Genomic DNA, 23,058 nt, shown 5'->3' with positions numbered 1-23,058 from the left:
TCTGAGATACCGTTACGCCCTTCATCTTTAGCTTCACAAAACTAGCGGTACGCAATCTTACAGCTGGCATGTTTTATCCAACATCACCCAATCTTTATGATAGCCTGGTAGCCCAGAGAATGTTTCTTAACTCTTTTGGGGAGTCCTCTCGGCATATATTGAATGTAAACAACCACTTATGTTGAATTCCAAGAATCATGTCAGAAGAACTAAAAAATAACAATGCGAAGGATTTTATGCTATCTGTTGTTTGTAGCATTTTTTTACGGTACTGAATACTTATCACGCCTTATTTAATTCTCCCTGCCATTTTCTTGGTTAGGGGTCGGGCCTACACACAAAACCATCCCCTTCCTACCATACATCCCGTGGGCACGGTGAACATCAATTAATGTGTACCATTAAATCTCTTTAGGGGCTGTGAAGCCCTGGTAGCTATGAGAAACTATTGCAACCCTTTACCCTATCACTAGGGAATGGAATGCCGATCGACACCCCTGTTTGTTATGATAGCCTAGTCCCGGTGGGAACGGTAAGATGCTCCCTAAATCTTAATCTTGGGGAACATTTTTATGCAATTTCTTTTCCGAATCGGTCCCCACAGAACCAAAGCCACATTTTTAAGAATGTTGTTCATAAACTTCTCCACAGTTATGATCTCCTAGTAAACGTGAGAAATAAGAAAGGGTTATGAGATTTAATGCGTTGCTATACAGTTTCCGCAGGCTTACAGCATATGTATAAAAAAAAAAAAAATGCGCGCACATACTCGCATACTATAAAAATGCACGCTAAGTTGAGGAAAGGAGATACAATAATTCCGTACAAACATGCATCACGAAGCATTATTTGATATTCGTAACGCGTTACAATCAAGATCAAGTAACACCGCGGCTTTGCACCTGCAGCGGTATATTTAATTAAAAGTTTTCCACTTAAAATTTTCCGGAACAAGTCGTTGTAGCACTTTTTGTTTGATGTGGTAGAAAAGAGCTCTTTATAAACCGCCGTATCTATTTAAGTATTTAAGAATGTTTCACCTTAATTTATCCTAGCTTAATTTATCTAATTTTCTTGAAATATTACGTATTCATAAACAAAAACCTCGTAATAGTCTGGGTGCTTTAGGCACATTTTCACCGACAACATAAATGTCAGTTTTTTTCTTAAATTGTTAACTCGAAATTGAACGTGAAAAGAAGACGGATCGTAATCCATACAAAATTGCCCCACGTCCTATAACTTAGTGACGTATCTCAAAAAAAGATAAAAATTAAAAAAAATATATGGCATACTCTCTAACTTACTTTTTTTACACCTTCATACGAAAAAAATGCTTTGAAAATTGTTCAGGCGCTGTTATAAAAACATCGTTCATCAGACTATTTATGGACCATTTTTTTAAATTATTTTTTTGTTTGATACGGTATACCTCACAGGTGGTCCCATAATCATTAGGTCAGGATCTGATGATAGAAACCCTGAGAAATCCAGGTCAACTTCGAAAGTTGAAGGCATGCGCGGGGTAAAAACTTAACACTGAGGTGTATGTCTGATAACACTATGCAATAGTGTAGATTTGGAGCTGACCTGATCATGGAGACGAGAGAAGGTCGAGGGAACTCGACAACTGAATATGTAAACTACCTCATGTTTGGGCTTATATTATTTGTATTGAATAGACCTTTGTAACAGTGAAGGTTACTGACCTGATCATGGAGACGATAGAAGGTCGAGGGAACTCTATAACCGAATATGTAAACTACCTCATGTTCGGGTCCATACATAGTCTTATGAACGATGTTTTTATAACAGCGCCTGAACAATTTTCAAAGCATTTTTTTCGTACGAAGGTGTAAAAAAAAAATTAGAGATTATGCCATATTTTTTTTAAATTTTTATCTTTTTTTTTGAGATACGTCACTAAGTTATAGGACGTGGGGCAATTTTGATCCATCTTCTTTATAGCAAACAGTCGTTTAAAGAAAACTGATATAATATTTATTTCTAACAAGATCTTATTTATTTTTCTCAAAACGATTGTGCAAAACATTTTCTCCTTACTTTTATGACGCTCCAGTAAACGTGTGAATAATTGTTGATACACATATCCTGACAAGATGAAAGGAAGATTTTTTGTAAATTCTTATTGAATTCTTATTAATGAAACCTCAAAGTCAGAATTCCCACTGACTTCTGCTATCCTAGTTTTCGTGAGAATGAATTTTTATGATTCATACAATCGTTACGTTCAAGCAGAGCCGTGTGAAGGAAGAAGTCCTCGTGGGAATATTTTCTTGGGTTACTGCTGGCAAAGTATTCTTTCATGCATTGATTTTCGTTTATAAACAAGGGCAGAAAATCTCTAAGACTATCATGATGCTCTAGTAATCGTGTGAATAGTTGATACGCACATCCTGCCAAGAAGAAAGGATTTTTTTTGTGACCAATTCAATTCTGCGTTTTTATTGCTGATCATCCTTAATACAGACTTTCCACTGACTTCTGTTACCCTAGTTTTCGTGAGAATAGCCTGACGATCTTACGTTCAGAGTTTTCCTGTGAATGAATGAGTCCACAAGAAAATCGTCCCTACATTTACTTTTGGCAAAGTATCTCTTCATTGCTGTATTGTATTCCTTTCTGTTTATGACGCCCTAGTAAATGTGAGAACAGTGAACCACCCCCGAAATTTTAAGTGTCTCCTGAGATTTTTTTAAAGATTTTATGTGACTAAATATGGATTTTATTTAATTACCAAAACCGAAAATGTAAATAACAATATTATTAAATAACAATAATATTAACTTTGATTTTAATTATCGGAAACATCTAAATATAAGATTCAGATAATATTCCTATAAGTTTCTGCCAGAACGTGGTAGTTATATAAAAATATCCCAACAAGTAATGCAAAACAAGAATTCAAATAAAAATAAATCTTTTGGAGGCGCCGGGTATCGATCCCGGTACCTCTCGCATGCTAAGCGAGCGCTCTACCATCTGAGCTACGCCCCCTGTTACTTACTTATAAAAAACACGATCTTATATTCTGCACACAGTCAAAGTCAATTCAATTACGCTTTCACAAGCACTTATGAATAAAGGCAAATAACATTACGAAGCAAGGTTAGCCAGTATATCGAACTCAGTAAAATACTTTTTGTTTTCTGACCTACACTTTGATTACATTTTTCAAGTACAAACGTAATTGTTTCAACGTAAGATGCAGCAGCAATTCCCGGACCGTGGAAATCTATTATGAGAAGTAAAGTGAATTTCTTACCAGTCAGAACAAGATGGTGCACCTGCAACTAATATAAACTTAGCCAATAGTTGCATTTCATTAAAACTTACACATTTACTAGTCCTGGTAACCAGAGTAGAGAAATTGTGTACCTGTTGACTTTCCCAGAACTGAGTCAAATTAAAGCAATTCGAAACCACCCCTCCTACATCTTATTTAAGACAAAGACAGATTTCTACGAATCAAAGGTTCTTCTAATATTAGAACAAATAAATTCGGGGCTTTTCCTTATATACAGGAAATTTCATACATACACATATGGAATAGCTAACTTTTTAACTTTGACCTTTGATTTTTGTTCGTTGACCAAGCATGCGAGCTGCAACCGTACCTCACCTATATTAGAGGTAAATCTCTGGCTAACTTCATCCAACAAGTCTGTCCTTACAATCAAATCATTTGCTGCAGTCGGAGTTCCAAGTGTTTTTCAAGAGAAACTTAGCTGAAGTTAGCAAAACTGTGGTCCGTTCCTAGCGTTACATCTGAGTCCAAGATTTTGAACTGATTGCTTTTTTTGCCGAAGTTATTGAAGAGATTTCACCTGTGTTGGCAACATATTTCACTAAACCTAAATACAACTTATGTAGTAAATTTGCAATATATGAAAAGTTAGAAAATAAACATATTTTATTGGAAGAAGTCAAAAAGATTCTAATTGGAGGCGCCGGGTATCGATCCCGGTACCTCTCGCATGCTAAGCGAGCGCTCTACCATCTGAGCTACGCCCCCTGATATTGAAGTCAATAAAACAATTCACTATATTAAACTAATCTGATTAGATAAATAGCCTTGTTAAGGTTAGGTTACCATTAGAAGCGAGTACGCGATACCTTTCACTCGGGCAAAAGGCACGTTTTCGAGTGTCCCGCGCAAGTCTGTTATCTCACGTAGCACTCATAAATTACCATGATATGTCTCAGCAATATTATCAGGTTTAACAATTCTTTATAATACTAGCAATAAAGATTTTATATCATCAGTATTTCGTAGTAAATTAATAATTTTATTGCGACATAGATTCACTCTATCACAATCACCACGGGCGAACCCGCTTTGGCCAATTTGTTTGATGGTGGTATACGTACCCTACTCGTATTTATTTTTACGATGAAGGCAATTTACAATCTTTATACAAAGACAAACAATTGGTTTTACTTTTAAATACTAGACAGATTTCAAATCCTGTCATAAATTGTTGAAATAGCGGTATCACTAGCCTTGTTATGCCCTCACTAACCTACCTGTCAGTGTTGCAACCTTAAACCACGGTTTCCTAAATATGTATTGTTTAACAGCTATTGAAATTGCAATTACAAATTACACTACTATTACCAACAGGGGGCGTAGCTCAGATGGTAGAGCGCTCGCTTAGCATGCGAGAGGTACCGGGATCGATACCCGGCGCCTCCAATTTCTTTTTATTTAAAATTTACATATAAATGACTAGCGAAAACTTATTGGAATATTTTTACATTCTCTAATGCATATTTTCATGTTGTGGTTGTTTAGTTTATTCTTATAAGATTTGTCTGTTGTAAGTGATAAGAGTCAATGCGGTTAGTTTTAGCAGCAACAATATTTATATTCTCCGGTTCTTCTATCCTAAAAAAGGAAAATTATCAGCATTATTTATAACTTATTTTATTTTATTATATTATAACATATTTTATTAACTTAAAAATATTTCGGGGGTGGTTAAGTGTTCTCACACTTACTAGAGCATCATAAACTGAAAGCAATGCAATACTGCAATGAAGAGATATTCATACTTTGCCACCAGTGAACCCAAGGATTGATTGAGAATATTTATTGTTCCTGCGAGCGCTCATTCATTGGCCGGAAAATGTTTTAATGTACAATTTCGGGGGTCGTTCACTGTTCGCACACTAACTAGAGCATCATAAGCGGCAAGGCAATTCAATACTGCAATGAAGAGATACCTTGTCAACAGTAAGTAAGTACCCAAGGAACGATTCTCACGAGGACTCATTCATTCACACGGAAACGCATGAACGTCAGGTTCTAATCATATTTTCATGTTCTTCTCACGAAAACTAGGATATCAGAAGTTAGGGAGAGGTGTGATTTAGGAAAGATCAACAATAAAAATGCACAAAAGAATTGGTCACAAAAAGCTTTCTTTTCTTCTTGGCAGGATATGCGTATCGACTATTCACACGTTTACTAGAGCACCATGGCATGCTGAGAGATTTTCTGTGCTTGTTTTCAAACGAAAAGCAATGTATGAAGTACTTTCTAAGTATATCTTAGACACCAATGACTGTGTTTCGGATGGCACGTTAAACTGTAGGTCCCGGTAGTCATTGAACATCCTTGGCAGTCGTTACGGGTAGTCAGAAGCCAGTAAGTCTGACACCAGTTTAATCAAGGGGTATTCGGGTTGCCCGGGTAACTGGGTTGAGGAGGTCAGATAGGCAGTCGCTTCTTGTAAAGCACTGGTACTTAGCTGAATCCGGTTAGACGGGAAGCCGACCCCAACATAGTTTGGGAAAAGGTTCGGAGGATGATGAGTAACCCAAAGAAGAATTCTCATGAACACTTTATCCTTCACACGGCAGAGCTTGAACGTAACGATCCTGTATGGTTCGTCACGCCATTCTCACGAAAACCAGGGTACCAGAAGTCAGAGGGAAGTATGATTTAAACGAAAATCCCCGTTAAAATGGTTACAAACAGTCTTCCTTTCTTCGCGATAGGATATGCGTATCAACTTTTCACACGTTTACTAGAGTATCATGGCGAACAGAAAGTGTCCAAAAGTTTAACGAAAAAGAAGTAGGATTTTGTTAAATGCATTTGAAAATATTTATTCATCCACGTCACAATAGAAGAAACATAAATGTTATAATATAATTTCTGTGAAGGAAACATTATAAAATTATCATCATTATAATCATCCCTAATTAAGGCATGTGTTCACACCCTTACCAGGCTCTCAGAAGTGAGTAGGATCTTGACAAAATAGGCGCCCAAACTCAACCCGGAGCCAGGTAAAGATTGAAAGAGAAACTTTTAAAAGAACCGTTATAAGACTGCGTTGATGATATGGTAGGCAGACAACTTTTTTTCCACAATTGGAGTATATTTGTCCGCGCAACTACAATGTTTTTAATTCCCAGTATTTATTTCTCACGTGGTAAACGTGATTTGTTTACTATAAACGGAGGATTATTATTATCAAGATCTATCAAGCCACTACTGACTTCACTGTAAAGTGCGGCTACAAAAACACTATATAGATATGTAGATAAACGTATCAGCTATTCCCACAGTTACCAGAGATTCATACCTTAGAAAGGGATATACAACAAGAAAGAAAGTGTGAACTTGGTATGATCACAATATGAAATTAATAAGACCAGAATATGGTTTATGAAGACCACAAGCTGATATTAATTCTGCTTAAGATTTATGGATCAGTGTTCCCACAGTTACTAGGGAGCCATAGCTTACAAAGTCATATTAGGCAACTGTACAGAGCAATAAACATTGTTGCATGTCGTTACAATTGAACTAAATGCAGCGGCAAGTTTAATTGTAATTGTTGTTTTCATATTAGTTCAGTTTACGTGTATGTGGGGAATTCAGTCTAGTTTTACAATACTATTGGTACTTAATATGATATGTAGATATTGTCCTTTTTATCGGTTAAAAATACATCGTTAACCATATTTTTATATTAAACTCCTTGCTAAAAGCATGGTTTTTTTATTTTTTCCCAGCCATGTTATCGATGGAAATAAAGCAAAAAGAAGACCCAACTGGCAATAAACCTGCTTCTGGCACTGACAGCCCGGCCAGCGGAGGTGTACTGGTGAACTAGGCCAGCTCTGGGATGACTTATGTAGACGTGGTTCTAATTGAGTAAATATTGTTATTTCTTTAACTAGGTGTCCTATGGATTTAGTTTACGATAGATATAAAACAGTAAATCTCTTACTAAACTTCGGCCGTTCAGAGAATGCGTTCCTGACACCTATCAGTTAGTCACGACTAGTGATGGGCACAACATAACACTGAGTTCGTTACCGTTCCTTCAAAATGAACCGCCGCATTATTTTAAGATTATTTTCGTTTTAAATTGGCGGAATCATTTGTTTTATATTTTAGTTATTTAAGTGGAAACCAAAAAAAGGTAATATTCATATAATAAAATTGTTTTATTTATTCTTTGTTACAAGTACATTGAATTGAATGTGCGAACAGAATATTAATCAGACTCCGATTTGCTTGAGGAGGTGGTGTCTTCATCATCATCTTCGCCTACATGTATAATTATATTATTATCAATAACAGAATCAATCCTGATATCTCGGTCTAACAAAAGCCGGGTAATCAAATAAAAACAGATCGAAAACACTTGAAAAACGTGGTCTATGCGCACGAAACGACAACGGACGACTGTTTTAGCGTCACAAAATGGCGGCCCATAACGCCATTTGGGGTTACCATTTTTAATCTAAGTATAAAAATGCGGTTTGGTCATAGTTTTATTTTTATATTTCATAAAAGTTATAATTAAGTCTTATAGTCCATTATTTTCCAATTCTTAAAAAGAAAATCAAAACGTATTATTTTATATTATAACTGTATAAGAACAGATTACGATACTTGCCTGTTATTTTTAGCACAGCACTACAAAATATAAACCGCTGACATAACCTTGTAATAGCGCAGTATAGATTTAGAAAAATATTGTTTACCAAGTTATTTGACACTCAGTTTGGCACAAAATTATAACATTCATTGATTATTGATATAATAATGTTGTTTTAATGCTCCTCAATTGTTAAAACGGTAAACAACCAGCAAAAATATTTTTATCGTAACTGCAACGCCATTGCAAAGTTACGTCGTCAGTTCAATCGCGACGTGTCAGGAACGCATTCTCTGAATGGCCGAACTATAATGTTATGAAGTTTCATTACCACTGGGCCAATTTGGATAATTATTTCAGAATTGGGTGACTAAGGCTACTTTTTATCCGAAAGCGCATAGCAGTTCCCACAGGACGTGGGTGAAAACGCAGAAGGGATAATTAATAGAGATAATAGTGCAATGAGGTAATTGTTGCAAAACCACAAAGTTGTTCGAGTCACGTTCGTTAAACCGGCTGACCTTTAAATATCGGAGTTGACATTGTAGAAACATTAAGAAAGTGTTTTTTATAGCATTTGTCACAGGGGCGGGCGTAGCTCAGATGGTAGAGCGCTCGCTTAGCATGCGAGAGGTACCGGGATCGATACATTCACTAGGACAACATGTACTCATAGAGCCAAAGTAGACTGTTGATTAATTGAAAACATTTAGAAAGTAGTAGGTAAATAAAGTGCAAAATTAAGACTTTTCATAAATAGAGATACAATTTTCAAATATTAATTTAAAGATGTGGAAATTGGTCGCTGGGTTAAATAAATGTGTATATTGTTTACTTCCCCCCAAAACAAATTGAAGTCTATACCGAAATAGTAAAAAACGTTAGAAGATATGCAATTATTAACCCCAAAGGTAGTGCACACAAAATAAAGTGTGCATCAGCCCAATACACACTCATTTGAAGCTCGGGCCACATTGACCCATTTCCATGTGTAACGTGGAAATAAAGAGCGAGCGAAATGAAGGGAGACAGGTACTCCGTGAGCATCGAGCACAATAGCTCACGGAGTACGTGGAACGGCCCTTTTCTAGTATTCTCAGCAAAGTATGACCTGTGCTTTGAATGCAGTGGCACATTGATTAAGCATACTCGGATAAAATGTTCTCACAAACTAAAAGATGGTTCATGACATTTCGGGAATAATGAGCTTGTACATAAACACAACAACAGTAGATATTCTTGAATTTTCCTAAACAGCTATAAAAGGCAAAAGTAAACAACCCTTACTTCATCAAGCGTGATAAAACAAAAATATCAAGTAAAAAAACGATAATTTAGTTTCTTAGATTATCCTTGTAATTTCTTAGACCACCAGGGAATAAGCACATATCAAGAGGTGTTCTGTATTACAAGAGACCCTTTTCTTCGTCTCCCTTTTACTTAGTTTAAAACAGGTGGCACGCCAGTCGTAACTTGTACTAGGCAAGCAGCACATTAGGACCGACAATTCTGCAGGGGTTGTGTATCATAATAAAAAAGGCACGGGAGGGTTGAAACTTTTAGTGAAATGGGCGGTGTTAAAACTTTTTTAGTCGTTAGGGCCCTTCATAAAAGTGCACCTGTTGTGAACTATGGTATAAACTTCTCACCTGTACTAGGGCGACATAACATTGAGAGAACGTAAAGATTACTTACCAGCGACGACTGTTTCAGCGCGGGGTAGCCTCTGGAGCACATGGTGTATGAGTCCTACGTCAGTACAGGCTTGGAGATTCCGTACACTTTTGCGCAGGATTGCAATAAACACTGACCATATTTCCGCCTGTAACAATACAATTATGTTATTTAATTTGCACAAAGAACAACGATGGAAGTAATAAAATGACAATAAATTCCATCCGAGTTTAGAAACAATTCAATGAAGTCAAAAGTTAGAATAAGCCAACAGAAGCTGGCTAGCGAGCGTATTAAAGCATAATCCACTTGGCGCGTTTATTCGTCCATACTAACGGCGCGCATCAAGGCAGAAATTTTCAATTTCAAAGCTTTCTGTTTAATAGAGCCTGCAGTGTAACGACGCAGCGACGGTATGCGAAATATTTTTAATGAAATTCTTTTCTGTTTGCGTTCTAGCGGTGCTGCAGTGGTGGTAATTTTAATTTTACACAACACTATGTGCGCCCGGCTTAATTTGCTCTAATTTACGCTAATGTTACCGGGATGTTGAGTTGCACGGGTGGGGAAGCGCGAAAACATTAGCCCAACCATTGTTGTAATGTTTAATAACCAGTTTCATTAGCCTATTTTATGAAAACAGCTCATTATGCATTCATCTGTTTTTTTTTTTTAGTTTATAGGTGACTGTATTTCTATCTCATTTACACGTGCATGTATTTCTTGAATTGGTCTGTAACCAAAAGTACTTTCAGTTTTCCACACGCGGACAATCGAGAATTTCTTCCTCACCTTGAAAATGAGTTAAAACTAAGCAGTCAACTATTTAACGCTCGTTTTACACGCACTGTAAAAGGGTTGCGTAAAATTCCCATCGGTACTAGGGCAGCATGAGGGAGCGAGCGGTGTTTAACATTCCACAGTGTTGTGTTGGAGCCCACGAATTCACACACGCATTATTTTGTTCCCAGATGTATCAGTACAACATAAGTGCGGTGGCGGTTAGTCGCTAACGAATTAACACAGATGTTGGCGTTTTTTATTATGTAGGGACAAGTGTGCAAGTAAGTCTAGTAGTAGATATTTATTGATAAAGGGCTTTATTTTTTGTTATTGTGTTTGAGGTACCTACATGAGATTCTCACTATTATACAAGTCAATAAGTTTTAACATTAAAGAGTTGTCATCTAATTAGTTACGACTGTTACTATATATATTTTTACACCACTATTCCCAATAAAAACTCCTTCCGACAAGATGAGGACAATGTGTAACTCACACAATAGATACTACCTACTAGTTACTTAAAATATCAATACAATACAATTAATTAATTAAGATAAATAAAACTAAAGTAAGAACACTTGTTCTGAATACATGCAATAATTAAATTATTGTTTGTATCGTGATTGTGTTCACGTGCCACATTGTTCGTGGCCGTGCATGCGAGAACAAAACAAAACCAAACACTGGGGTACTGGGGCAGCAGAAAGCGTAGTATACTTGCATTACAAAAGCCCCTCGTAGCTCTAACGAGACCGGCTGTAATTATATTACATTCTTCTGCCGTTAGCAGAACAATCTCAGCAAAATTACAAGTTCACGAGAATTCCCGCAATTCAGCTGGAGTAGCGACGAGGTATTTTTATTCGTGCAATTTCTTAGGCCGGTCAGTCTCACTTCATTATTTTAGCTTCGACCGTCATTATGCATAATTAAGAGGAATATGAATTTAGTTACGAGAGGACCTTTATCGTTGATTAATTCCCTAAGGATCTTAATTCTTTTGGATGATTTAATTAATAGAAGAAACCGTGTGTATTTTTTCCGTTTTACTTTGAACTTAGTTGTGAATGTGTGCTTGAAGTGGTGTAGATAACATGGGGAAATATTGCCACTTGATAAATACTTAATCTAAAATTGTTTTGCAATATTTACGAAAAAATGTAATGGCATTTGCAAATGTAGGCAATGATAACCCAGAAAAAAATTGTAACTGCTGATATACTCACAAGGCCAAACTCCGCAAGTAAAAACATTGTTTCTAAATTAATAAAGCATTTGTATTTGTTACAAACATTTTGTTAAGGAAAACAAAGTTCGGTTAAAACAAGTCGCACAATAATGAAGCGTCGCGTCCGACGAACAAAGTTTTCACTCAGTTAGCGAGGCGACAAACTTCATACAACGAGTACGTATGTAATGATACGCTCACTTCATTATCAGATGAAACTCGCGACGCTCGTCAACGTCTCGCCTCTCATGTTTGCCGAGTAACCAAACGTCTTCACGCCTAGCGAAAACACTGGGATAATCTTGGATAGAAAACGTATAGAACTGTGCAGGATAACAAAACGCAAATACTCATTATTTTTATGAAAGTTACTTAATCTGCTAAAGAAACCTGACTTCAGCAATTTCCATAATCATTATTGGTTCAGGCCTCTTGGTAACGCTGTTACCTAATTTCTCAACATGACTACCAAAAAAGTCTAATAACCGGGTTAATAAAATCGTTGTTGAGCACAAGTGTAACCTAAAAACCATTGGCTGACGCTTGACGGCTGACAGCCTCACCCGGTCCCCACATATCCTTAAAGAAAAACTTCTCATAAGATGAGTCAGCAGATTCCGGGAACATCGTCCATCACCGCATGAGTGGCAGCCGTGCTGAAATCCTGCTAGTGGGGGCTGCGTATAGTGATGTATCACTTAATAACAAGACCACACGTGAAAAAACGCGAGACCTCTCTGTCAACATGAGAGCCTGGTAAGGAATGCACTGGTGCAGAAAATTATAAAAGGTTACTCTATGAGCAGGTACTATTTTTTTTACGATCATAAAACCCCCACAGTAACTTGTGTAGGAACATAAGTTGTGATTGTGAATAACAACAGAACAATTATTATCAGCCACATTTATGTACCAAACTACACCAACAGAATTACATCATATCCCATCTCTGTTTTATTTTCAAAAACTACAAACAAATAACAATCCGCCAAAAACAACTGAATGCGACCGTGCAAAAAAGGATAAAGCTTGTATATTCTAAAAATATGTAAGGTTTTACAAATGTACATTTCAAATACTAACAAAGGTAAAATCACAAAAAAGGACCATAAAATGCAGTTCTAAATTATTATTTTGAATCGCAAACGTTTCTCCCCGGTACAAGCGTATTGGATTCCATTCAAAAGGAAATCTACTCAGGTAGATAAACAAATACACGAAACGAGTTTTATTTTTTCTGTTTCAGGACTCGAAATCTTTTATGAGCATCAAACGATTTTAGAAATGTTCAGTGCTTTCTCTTTACAGATGAATTTACAAGCGACGGACTGAAATCACAAGGAGTGCTAATGAGCAAGCACACATATGTAGCTGTAATACTGACTACAAGAATTACGAATTTATTGGCTTTAAGCAATCGTGCTTTGCAAGTACTGGATGTAAGAAGACCTTTTATTTTGAATGCCTAATTTACCACGTTATGTCGCCTATATTACGGTTACGAAATGTGTTCAATGTTTATGTCTATAATTTACATTGAGATACCCATACATAAGCAAAGCCGATAATTAAATAAAGACTTGCTCCATTTTCCGATGCAGTCGCAGTGCGCATCACTATTTACAGATATTTGGGCTGTATATCCTAGACTAAGCTCACAGACAGGACTGGCTGATTTAAAGCACTGTTTACTGCCTATATTCGGAGCCAACACTTGTGTCCCTGAGCTCTACTGAGAAAATGGCGTTACAATGCCAGATTAGTTAACGTTGCTTCAGTATTTACCACTTAAATATCGGCTTTATTTTGTACTCTAATATAGAATTTCAAAAAAAAAGTCATCTAGTTTAGGAATTGAAATGTGACTAGTTTACAAGTAACGAAGTCGAAGTATTACTCTCACGAATCAATGTTATCAGAAGTTTAGGTTGCATAATACGCTTAGAACACAATACGCGGCGTTGATCTACATTTATTTGTGTGAGTTGTGGCAACTAATTGAGCCAACCGCTTATTTTTATGAAATACAATAAAGTAATCAGGATTTTCAATACATGAAAAGTAAAAAATTAAGAAAAATTTTAAAAAAACTACACCTGTTTCCGCCCGGGATCGAACCGGGGGCCTTGTGCGTGTGAAGCACACGTGATAACCACTACACTACGGAAACTTGATTACAAGTAATCAAATTGTGAATTCAATGCAATCACAGTTAAGTCAAGTTAATATAAACATGACGCGTAAGTATATATAACATTTTTTTGTGCTACTTGGTGTTACTAATACGTACAAAGCCAACCTGTTGCTTCTATGGAAAATAATCGGATACGCTCTAAAGTTAACTCTATTAAGTCTTGTTTTAAAAGCTGCAAAGTTTACTGTAAGTAGTTAGTTAATAAACAAAACTTGTAATTAAATACCATTTAACCGGTCAATAGCGAGTCGAAAACGCGCACCGAACAATTAAAAATAACTTTTTTTGGAATGCAAATAAATGAAGAACAAGTAAAAGTGAAAAGAGTGCAACAAACAAAGCCCGTAGCGAGCATAATTAATTTTATCTTTTTATTTTGTAGGTCTATCTGAGAGTTACCCCTTTCAATTAGTTCATCCGAGTTACCAGGAGCACATAGCTAGTAAAGGGATTGAACAATGTCAAGGAAGCGCCGCGAGTACGATGACGTACGGATTGAGCTCTCTTTGCATTTTCCCCGCCTCCCCCGATATCCTACTTAGCGTAACTTTTATGACGTTTTTTTATATCCGTTCTGCAGATAAAACTGCAAACTAGCCCACTTTTTCTTTGTACTACTTATTTCTGTCTAATATTTACGTACTTTAATGTAAAGTTTAGTAAATGATTCACTATTAATCTTATTCGTAATCTTATCAAGCGGCTAAACAAGTAAAGAGTTAAACTTGATCTCAATTCATACCAAGGCTACATAATTTGAAAGATCTCTTGTTGAAACTGTACAAAAGGCCGCCAAGGAAGGGAATCTTCTTACAAAAAAAGTTCAAAAAATGCATTCCTCTGTTGTCTCTTTTTAACTTTGTATAGAACTAAGACGTTTTGTGGTGCTATCCTTTGTACACGGTCTTCGAAAGTTAACAATAGTATGGTGTGAAGTTTTGAGTGGATTAGTAGTTAGTTAGAAAGCCATGGTCTATATAAATATACAGTTTTGTTATTTTAGGTACTTAATGGGTAAAATATTTACCTGTAAACTTGGTGGACAGTGGTCTAGTAGTTCTAACATGTGTTGAATATTCTGCGCGTCCTGTATCACGAAATTCAACTCCATGTCGAACTCGCCGCCCACGAGCTGCAAACAAAAATAAACATTATTCATAAGCAATCAAAACCCATTATTCTGTGTCACGGAATGACGGATGATGGTCACATAAAATTGTTGGGATACACGGCTGATAGCGAATACCAAATTCGTGACAGTATACATCATAATCCTTCACCTTTCTAGCTGTTTCAAAATATTTATTTATCGTTTGTAAACTGAAACTGCACTTTTTTCAAAGCAATTTTTTAACATGTATGTAGGTGGAGCTATTATTTTATTTATAGCTATTATTTTAGGTAGGTAAAATTAGCTCTTCCCTGAGGTTTCACGCGTGCAAAAAGTAGTTATTTCCGTAAGCTAGTAAAAAGTATCCTAATTTTAATTTACATACAACCCCTGTACTTTTCATTTCATATGGTTTCGCCAGAAGTTTGAACATCACCTTTTATCAAGTTTGAAGGCGTCTTCTAGAAAACGACTAAAACTTTCACAGATATTACGGGTCAGTAAATAATGATACTGTTTTCCTTGAAAAACAGTATTTATAACAAAGTTTCAGTTGAAACAATGATCGACCTTTGCCTTCACAGGAAAGCCGGTATTGCTTACATAATATTTCTTACGAAAGTAATAAAATTACTTGTAGTTGACCTTTAGCCGACAGAACACGGCTGAGTGGTCGCGAAAGGACATTGTACGTGTCTTTTGGTTTTGCCAATTTTTTCTATCGATAGAACATTTTGTGTGAGAGTGAAATATTGGCTGTATCTTGAAAAGGTGCCGGGACAATGGGGTGTCGTCCCCGTCGTGTTCGACGGACATTCAATTTGCGCGATCGGTCAATCTCTGTATAGCTTCTGCTAGCCTGGTGCCCCGGCCTTTTGTGTTCTGCACAATGGCGTAAGCAAAGAACATGAAAAAATATAGTCGACCAACAACCAATGTTCCTATGGTTATTCTTTTGCTGCGTCACGTGGCTTATTTCAAACATCATGCATGAAACATATTATGAATACGATAATTTTCACTTCTATATTAATAATTTCGTCAAAGGGTACGGTAGACTCGATCGAAACCTTATATGAATAACAACACATAAAAAAATATTAATTTTGAGTCGACAACATATATCCGCAAAATTCGGATTATGGAGAATTTCGTTAAAGAAGAATGGCGAAAATGGACCCACATGATTTAAAGATCATTTATTTGCAAATCTATATGAATTTAAATAACAAGTTTGATAGAGGTTTATATAAAAAATATTGAGTTTTTAGCTCATGGGAATTAAAAATTAGAAATAAACTAAATCTATTAAAAATTAGATAACATGCAGTTTGCGAACGCATCGTGTGTCACTGATTACGTTCCTATCTTCATAGTTAATTATTCAGTAGATTCATCGCTGAACGTGTAACGTCCACAAGTCGTCAACGTTTGGCAGTTATTATTTTCTTGTATTTTTTACTTAAAAAGTAAAATAGAAACAGCAACAATGAATAAGCAAAGTACACATTTAGTAAATAATAATTACAACGCTAGCATGTTGTAGGTATTGCTAACCTTTTTTGTGCGAACGCAAATTGGAACGTTTGTGGCTAGAGGCTGCTGTCAGTGCTGTGTTCTGTCATTCCATGTTTGGTTTTGTTTTCAACGGCTAACTTGGGATTTGAATGCGATTTTGTGGATTACTTCACTGCCCACACTTTTATCGGATGCCTAGGCTGAACAAACAGTGAAGGCGATCTTTAAGACATCGTTCATCTATAGTTTAAACCAGGTCACCAAGTTCCTAGTTCACAAATATTCTTTTCGTTTTGAGATTTTTAGGTCATAATCTTCTACCTTGCATAACTTTTTTCTTCCAACTTTTGCAACTCATTATCCATTTGCTTTTTTGTTAGTTTTGTATAGATCTACAAGTAGTACTAAGTTTCAATTATGTACGAATCTTATATCAATGGGTCCCAGTTTACATACAAGTTCGCCAGTCTTCTTTCAATTGCACTGACAAGCAAACCACAGTCGCCATCTTGGGTAGTTAATAAACGTTGCTTAGATACGCATCGCCAACGTTTAGTGAATCTTATCAAAAAATACTTTTCGTCAGTCGTTGACGTTTCGCGAAAATATTGTTTTTGACACTTTTTTATGATATACTTTTTGTTATGTGTTTTTTCTTTAAACCTAAGATTGGCCGATTGCGATAAAAACCATAGAAAGAAGAATAATAACCATAACCTCAAAGTCGAAGTTTTAGTTCAAATGTCATTTAGTTGTTCAAATGTCATTGTCATTCACTTTGTTTGGATTACACACGTCATGCCGAAAATCGTAAGTATTTCATAAAATGTTTCGTTGGTCGTGTCTCTGTCTTCGTTTAGTCTTTTGTTTGATGATACCTATATCATTTTGTTAACAGCCGAATCTCCGTGCATTTGGTAAACATTGTCACAATTGTGGAAAGTGGATGGAGCGAAGGGCTCTTCGTAAAGATGGTGTGTAGTATTTTATAGTTCGGCCATTCAGAGAATGCGTTCCTGACACGTCGCGATTGAACTGACGACGTAACTTTGCAATGGCGTTGCAGTTACGATAAAAATATTTTTGCTGGTTGTTTACCGTTTTAACAATTGAGGAGCATTAAAACAACATTATTATATCAATAATCAATGAATGTTATAATTTTGTGCCAAACTGAGTGTCAAATAACTTGGTAAACAATATTTTTCTAAATCTATACTGCGCTATTACAAGGTTATGTCAGCGGTTTATATTTTGTAGTGCTGTGCTAAAAATAACAGGCAAGTATCGTAATCTGTTCTTATACAGTTATAATATAAAATAATACGTTTTGATTTTCTTTTTAAGAATTGGAAAATAATGGACTATAAGACTTAATTATAACGTTTATGAAATATAAAAATAAAACTATGACCAAACCGCATTTTTATACTTAGATTAAAAATGGTAACCCCAAATGGCGTTATGGGCCGCCATTTTGTGACGCTAAAACAGTCGTCCGTTGTCGTTTCGTGCGCATAGACCACGTTTTTCAAGTGTTTTCGATCTGTTTTTATTTGATTACCCGGCTTTTGTTAGACCGAGATATCAGGATTGATTCTGTTATTGATAATAATATAATTATACATGTAGGCGAAGATGATGATGAAGACACCACCTCCTCAAGCAAATCGGAGTCTGATTAATATTCTGTTCGCACATTCAATTCAATGTACTTGTAACAAAGAATAAATAAAACAATTTTATTATATGAATATTACCTTTTTTTGGTTTCCACTTAAATAACTAAAATATAAAACAAATGATTCCGCCAATTTAAAACGAAAATAATCTTAAAATAATGCGGCGGTTCATTTTTTAGGAACGGTAACGAACTCAGTGTTATGTTGTGCCCATCACTAGTCGTGACTAACTGATAGGTGTCAGGAACGCATTCTCTGAACGGCCGAAGTATAGTAGGTAGGCAGGTTGTGTTTTTAAGTGAATTTTGTTTTGTTTTCTTCTTAAAGTGTGGATTGTGAGCCTTCTGCATTTAAAAATAAAATAAGTACTTATTTACTCCCAGTGACATGCAATTTTTGTAATGGCAAAATATTTGCAAGAGATGGCAAACAAAAGCAAATGTGCAGTCGGTGTGTGGAATGCGACAACATTATACTCGCTAAGCGGCTCAATATTTTTTCTCTATAATTCGACAAATAATAATAAATGACCACACGCATAGCCTGTGTTGAGGTGTCATGAACACATATAAAACAGACACGATTTTTTCACCGTTTTTCTCGATAATGAAATGAACCCCTTCATGCGCAAGTTCTACTTGAACTTGGCTGGCTCTTATTATACAATAGACATTATTAATTGTATAATATATTTTTGCAGATAATTTCAATTATTGCGAGTGCTGTGGCTGTAAAATGAAAAATAATACTTATTACCAGATAGAGATGTGAGGATATACCTACATACATTCACAATAGTTATTATTATTTGAATATTTATCTAATATATTTTCTCCTTTAAGGTCGATAACGAAGAGTTGAATGTTAGAACTTATGAAAATATTATTTACAACTCATTTCGAGAAGCTGCTCAAGCAAGAAGGCTCCTTTTTGATGATCAAGAATGGGAAAGATGTTTGAATGAAGCAATTGATTTTAAACTTCCTCGGCAATTATTTCGAGTTCGAAGATTCGATGATGTAAATATTCAAATTATCAATACCACTGAACAAGGCTTGAAAGGTGATCTAGACACACGGCAGTGTGTCCGCCAAGTTCGAGCAAAAAAAGCGACACACCGGCCGTGGGTTATATTACACGAACCATTTCGGGCCAAATTCGACCCCCCTGTAACTCAAAATCTATTTTATTTACGCATATCAAATTTCTAGTATCTATTGAGACCCCCTCACTTATCTAAAATACAAAATTTCATTAATATACCTATTGTAGGTCTTGAGATATTGACGTCAGAAAATCGCTATTTTTACTATACACTCACTGACTGACTGATTCACTGACTCACTCATCAAAAACCTAGACCACTTCCAATGGTCGTATTGACTTGAAATTTGGCATGGAGGTAGGTCTTTATGTCAAGGTAAAGGGAAAAATCTGAAAATGGCCAAGTGTGAGTCGGTTTCAAAATAATGAAGGTGTTTTATACCCGGTGTAAATTTATACCCCTAAGGAACTAAAACGAACTAAATTTATCTATATTTATATAATATATCTTCGAATGGTTTGTATTTAGTTTAGTTAGAAGTAAAATAGTGTAGTTAGAAGTAAAATAAAAATCTGAAAACGGCCAAGTGTGAATCACTTTCGAAAATGACGAATGTGTAACTTTGATCCACGAACATAATATATGATAACATGTCATGTCAGTCAGTTGGTAAATCTAGTCCATTTAGTTAATCAAGTTCATTTCTTTGTAAGAAACATAGTGCATATTAAAAAATCTAAAAGATAGTATAAATGAGACATTCCTTTAACTAACTTCATCATAAGAAAAAATAAAATAAACAACCTTACAAAAATAAATGAAATCCCACCCAAAACAAAAATGTGAAAGACTGCCAAGTTCGATAATATGGGAATGCTTCGCCTATAAAAGAAGTGAGATCGGAATAAGTACCAAGTTCCATACACATACCTCAGTTAAAAATAGTTACTTTTTAATGATGTTACTTGGCAAGTTTTAATAGAAAATTAAATACTTGATTCATTGCGTTTAGTAGGTTTATAACAAGGTGTATGAAAACTTTCCAAGTAACATCATTAAAAAGTAACTATTTTTAACTGAGGTATGTGTATGGAACTTGGTACTTATTCAGATCTCACTTCTTTTATAGGCGAAGCATTCCCATATTATCGAACTTGGCAGTCTTTCACATTTTTGTTTTGGGTGGGATTTCATTTATTTTTGTAAGGTTGTTTATTTTATTTTTTCTTATGATGAAGTTAGTTAAAGGAATGTCTCATTTATACTATCTTTTAGATTTTTTGAGACCCTTGAGACCCGATGACTACAGAAATTTCTACCTACTTACATTTTGCAACTAGACGTGTATTATGAGTCAAATTTCACCCGAGCGAAGCCGGGTTTTCCACTAGTTGTAATTATAAAATAACGTCAATAAAATGTAACATTATCACATTGTAGCCCTCTCTGTCCCACATTGTACTATCTCACTCACACAAAAGAATACTGTCTCTTTCGTGAGCTGTCGTCACTTCATTCATGGTTTCCATTATAATACGGTTATGGTAAACACCATACATACCGCGCACCCCTATTATGATGGCAGGGATCGTTTACAATGGTGTTTCACCCTCATGGTGTTGCGGTACTAGGCGCTCATAAAAATAGCAGAGTAATTTTTCCATGGGGTTGAAACGTGTTGCGTTTATGAAGAAAGCATTAGTAGGTTATGCTTTTCGATTAGACCTTGTTTATAACGGCCCATTTTCACCGATAATATAAACTGTTTATTTTGAAAATGGAACGTGAAAATTCGTAGGTAACAGTTGTTTTATGAAAACGGACGTTTAGATAGTCGGTGAACTAGGGCCTAAAATAATTAACGTAGGTTAACTTTGAAAAATCTGTAGGTGTAAACAAAGTAGTAATTAGTTAATAGGTTATGTAAGCTAATCCGGCGAATAATCAGCCATGCCTATGTAGACATGCGCCTCAAATCAATCACGCCACGAATCAATGGCAATTACAGCCCATACACAGACCGCACACTTGAATAAACACCTCATTAGATGCATTATGCACACTATAGGTACGTACCTACTGCATATATTAACTCATGAATACTTTAAATGCCTATTAAAATTTAACAATTTCGGTTGATTGAGTTTCTATAAAAGGAATAAATTAAGTTTTTCTTTCACTAAAATATAATCAAACCACAGTAATTATTAATTTTGAACAGCGTTAACGTGGCTTTTAAATCGTAATTAATTATTTTACTGGCACATAAAATTGCACAAGTATTCATAACTTTAATATTAATTATTTTTATAATAAAAATAATAAGCACGGTTGCTCATGCAAATTAATCAACATAACTTATATTTTTATGACTTGATGCTGCAGAATGCTTATAAGGTGTCGAGGAAATCATCCGACAAATCTCTCAAGTTTCAAAGAGGTAAGCGTTCCACTTAACCCCAATGTGCTGACGTTAAAAATGATGACGTCGATAAAAAGTGTGGTAGGAGGGCGAGCGGCCGGTGTAATCGCATAGTCCCGTAACGGCCGGCGACTGTCACTTATAAACGTGATTATTGCCGGTAGCCGGTCGGCGCGGCGGCGACACAGCCGGTAATTTGATTGCTTGCCCGCCGGTTATTATTGCTGGCAACCCTATATCCGGACAGATCCGGTTATGGCGTCTAATAATAACGCTGACGCTCATCGCTTGTTATTTCATTAGTATCTGTAGTAGCTGTGATGGTGCGAGTCGCAGGTACACGCGAGGGTTAGGCCGCTGCTCATAAGCTTATTACGTTTAGACGGGCTCCGCTTTGCTTTTGGATTTAACACATCTAAAACCGACTTAGAGACAGTTGCTTACCCGTGTTTCTGACGTTTTAATTTAATTCTGTGATAAAAGTTTCAAGCGTTGGGTATGAAACATTAAATTGTTATGTTACAACGTTTAAAGGAATATGAAATGAATAACCTACTTTAGCTTTTTAACTCCGCCGAAAACAAAAACAAAAATGTTGTTCCGAGGTTTCCCGAAAATGCGACTTCGCTAAGCGGTTAGTCGGCAAAAACAGTTACCTAAGCCGTGTCCTCTTGTTAGGGGAAGGAAAATATTGGTGTGTTGAGCGCGATGTGCAGTCGGGTAGAAAGCCGAAACATAAAGCTGTAGTAAGGTAGGTCGCACACTCGCATTAACTTTCGCCAGTGTGTAATTACGTGGAGTGGACGTGACGACGGCGCGCACCGCTGGGAAATATTCCGCGCGGCTGTAGTTAAATGCGATGACATCGCGTATCGCTGCACACTCACAACATATTTTTTCTTTCATTGCTTAATGAAGGGGAGAATTTTGAAATAATAATCCGGGATTAATTAGCGCGGTGCCTCATTGCGAACAGTTTGTCCCGCTCGGTATTTGTAAGTACTTTGATGCGAAAACTGCTTAGTACTGATCACGGAAGATATGACATGACAAAAAATGTCTACTGGAAAGTGTATGGAGGAAGTTACTCAGCGATTAGAAGAGGAAGACATTTTCGGAGACGCCCCGCCGCGTGCACGGCCAGTAAATAACAAATGCGGTATCGTAAAAGTTGTCGAATAAGCTCAATGTGGGGTAAAGACGAGAGCTCAAAAAGGCGTGCGCACACGGGCATTAGTTACGCGGGACAAAGTGGCCGTAAAATCTCACGCAGAACTCTCCCGTGACAAATTGTGCGAGCAGGCTTCACGTGGGACAAGAGTGGGACGCTCAAGTGTTCCTAGACTCCATTACAATACAATTAAAGAACCTCAATGATAAGACCATATTAGTGCTTGCATGTGAAAGATCTTATTTAACTAGTAGTAAATATTAAAATATTTCCTTCATTATATCGCCGTTCATAACAAGTTT

At 36.2% G+C, this 23,058-nt stretch overlaps 1 protein-coding gene, 1 long non-coding RNA gene and 4 other non-coding genes across 9 annotated transcripts in view; 2 read left to right on the top strand and 4 right to left on the bottom strand.

Moving 5' to 3' along the window:
* LOC124635872 (neurobeachin) overlaps window positions 1–23,058 on the bottom strand; it is a 369,067-nt gene that overhangs the window by 209,629 nt on the left and 136,380 nt on the right. For all 4 annotated transcript variants that reach the window (XM_047171824.1, XM_047171825.1, XM_047171826.1 and 1 more), the window contains exons 2-3: window positions 14,835–14,939; window positions 9,621–9,747 (exon numbers count right to left, since the gene is read on the bottom strand). In XM_047171824.1, coding sequence (XP_047027780.1) covers window positions 9,621–9,747; window positions 14,835–14,939 — 232 coding nt within the window. The remainder of the gene's footprint in view (window positions 1–9,620; window positions 9,748–14,834; window positions 14,940–23,058) is intronic.
* Trnaa-agc lies at window positions 2,946–3,018 on the bottom strand. Its single transcript has one exon. It is a non-coding gene; the product is annotated as a tRNA-Ala (tRNA).
* Trnaa-agc lies at window positions 3,964–4,036 on the bottom strand. Its single transcript has one exon. It is a non-coding gene; the product is annotated as a tRNA-Ala (tRNA).
* Trnaa-agc lies at window positions 4,645–4,717 on the top strand. The gene has a single exon. It is a non-coding gene; the product is annotated as a tRNA-Ala (tRNA).
* Window positions 13,711–13,783, bottom strand: Trnav-cac. Its single transcript has one exon. It is a non-coding gene; the product is annotated as a tRNA-Val (tRNA).
* On the top strand, window positions 16,928–19,178 carry LOC124635883. The gene is made up of 3 exons (XR_006985074.1): window positions 16,928–17,410; window positions 18,502–18,885; window positions 18,961–19,178. It is a non-coding gene; the product is annotated as an uncharacterized LOC124635883 (long non-coding RNA).

This window comes from Helicoverpa zea, chromosome 13 (assembly GCF_022581195.2).
Source record: "Helicoverpa zea isolate HzStark_Cry1AcR chromosome 13, ilHelZeax1.1, whole genome shotgun sequence".
Lineage (NCBI taxonomy): Eukaryota > Metazoa > Arthropoda > Insecta > Lepidoptera > Noctuidae > Helicoverpa > Helicoverpa zea.
Note: the sequence above shows the minus strand (reverse complement) of the source record. Positions and strands in the feature narration are given on the sequence as shown.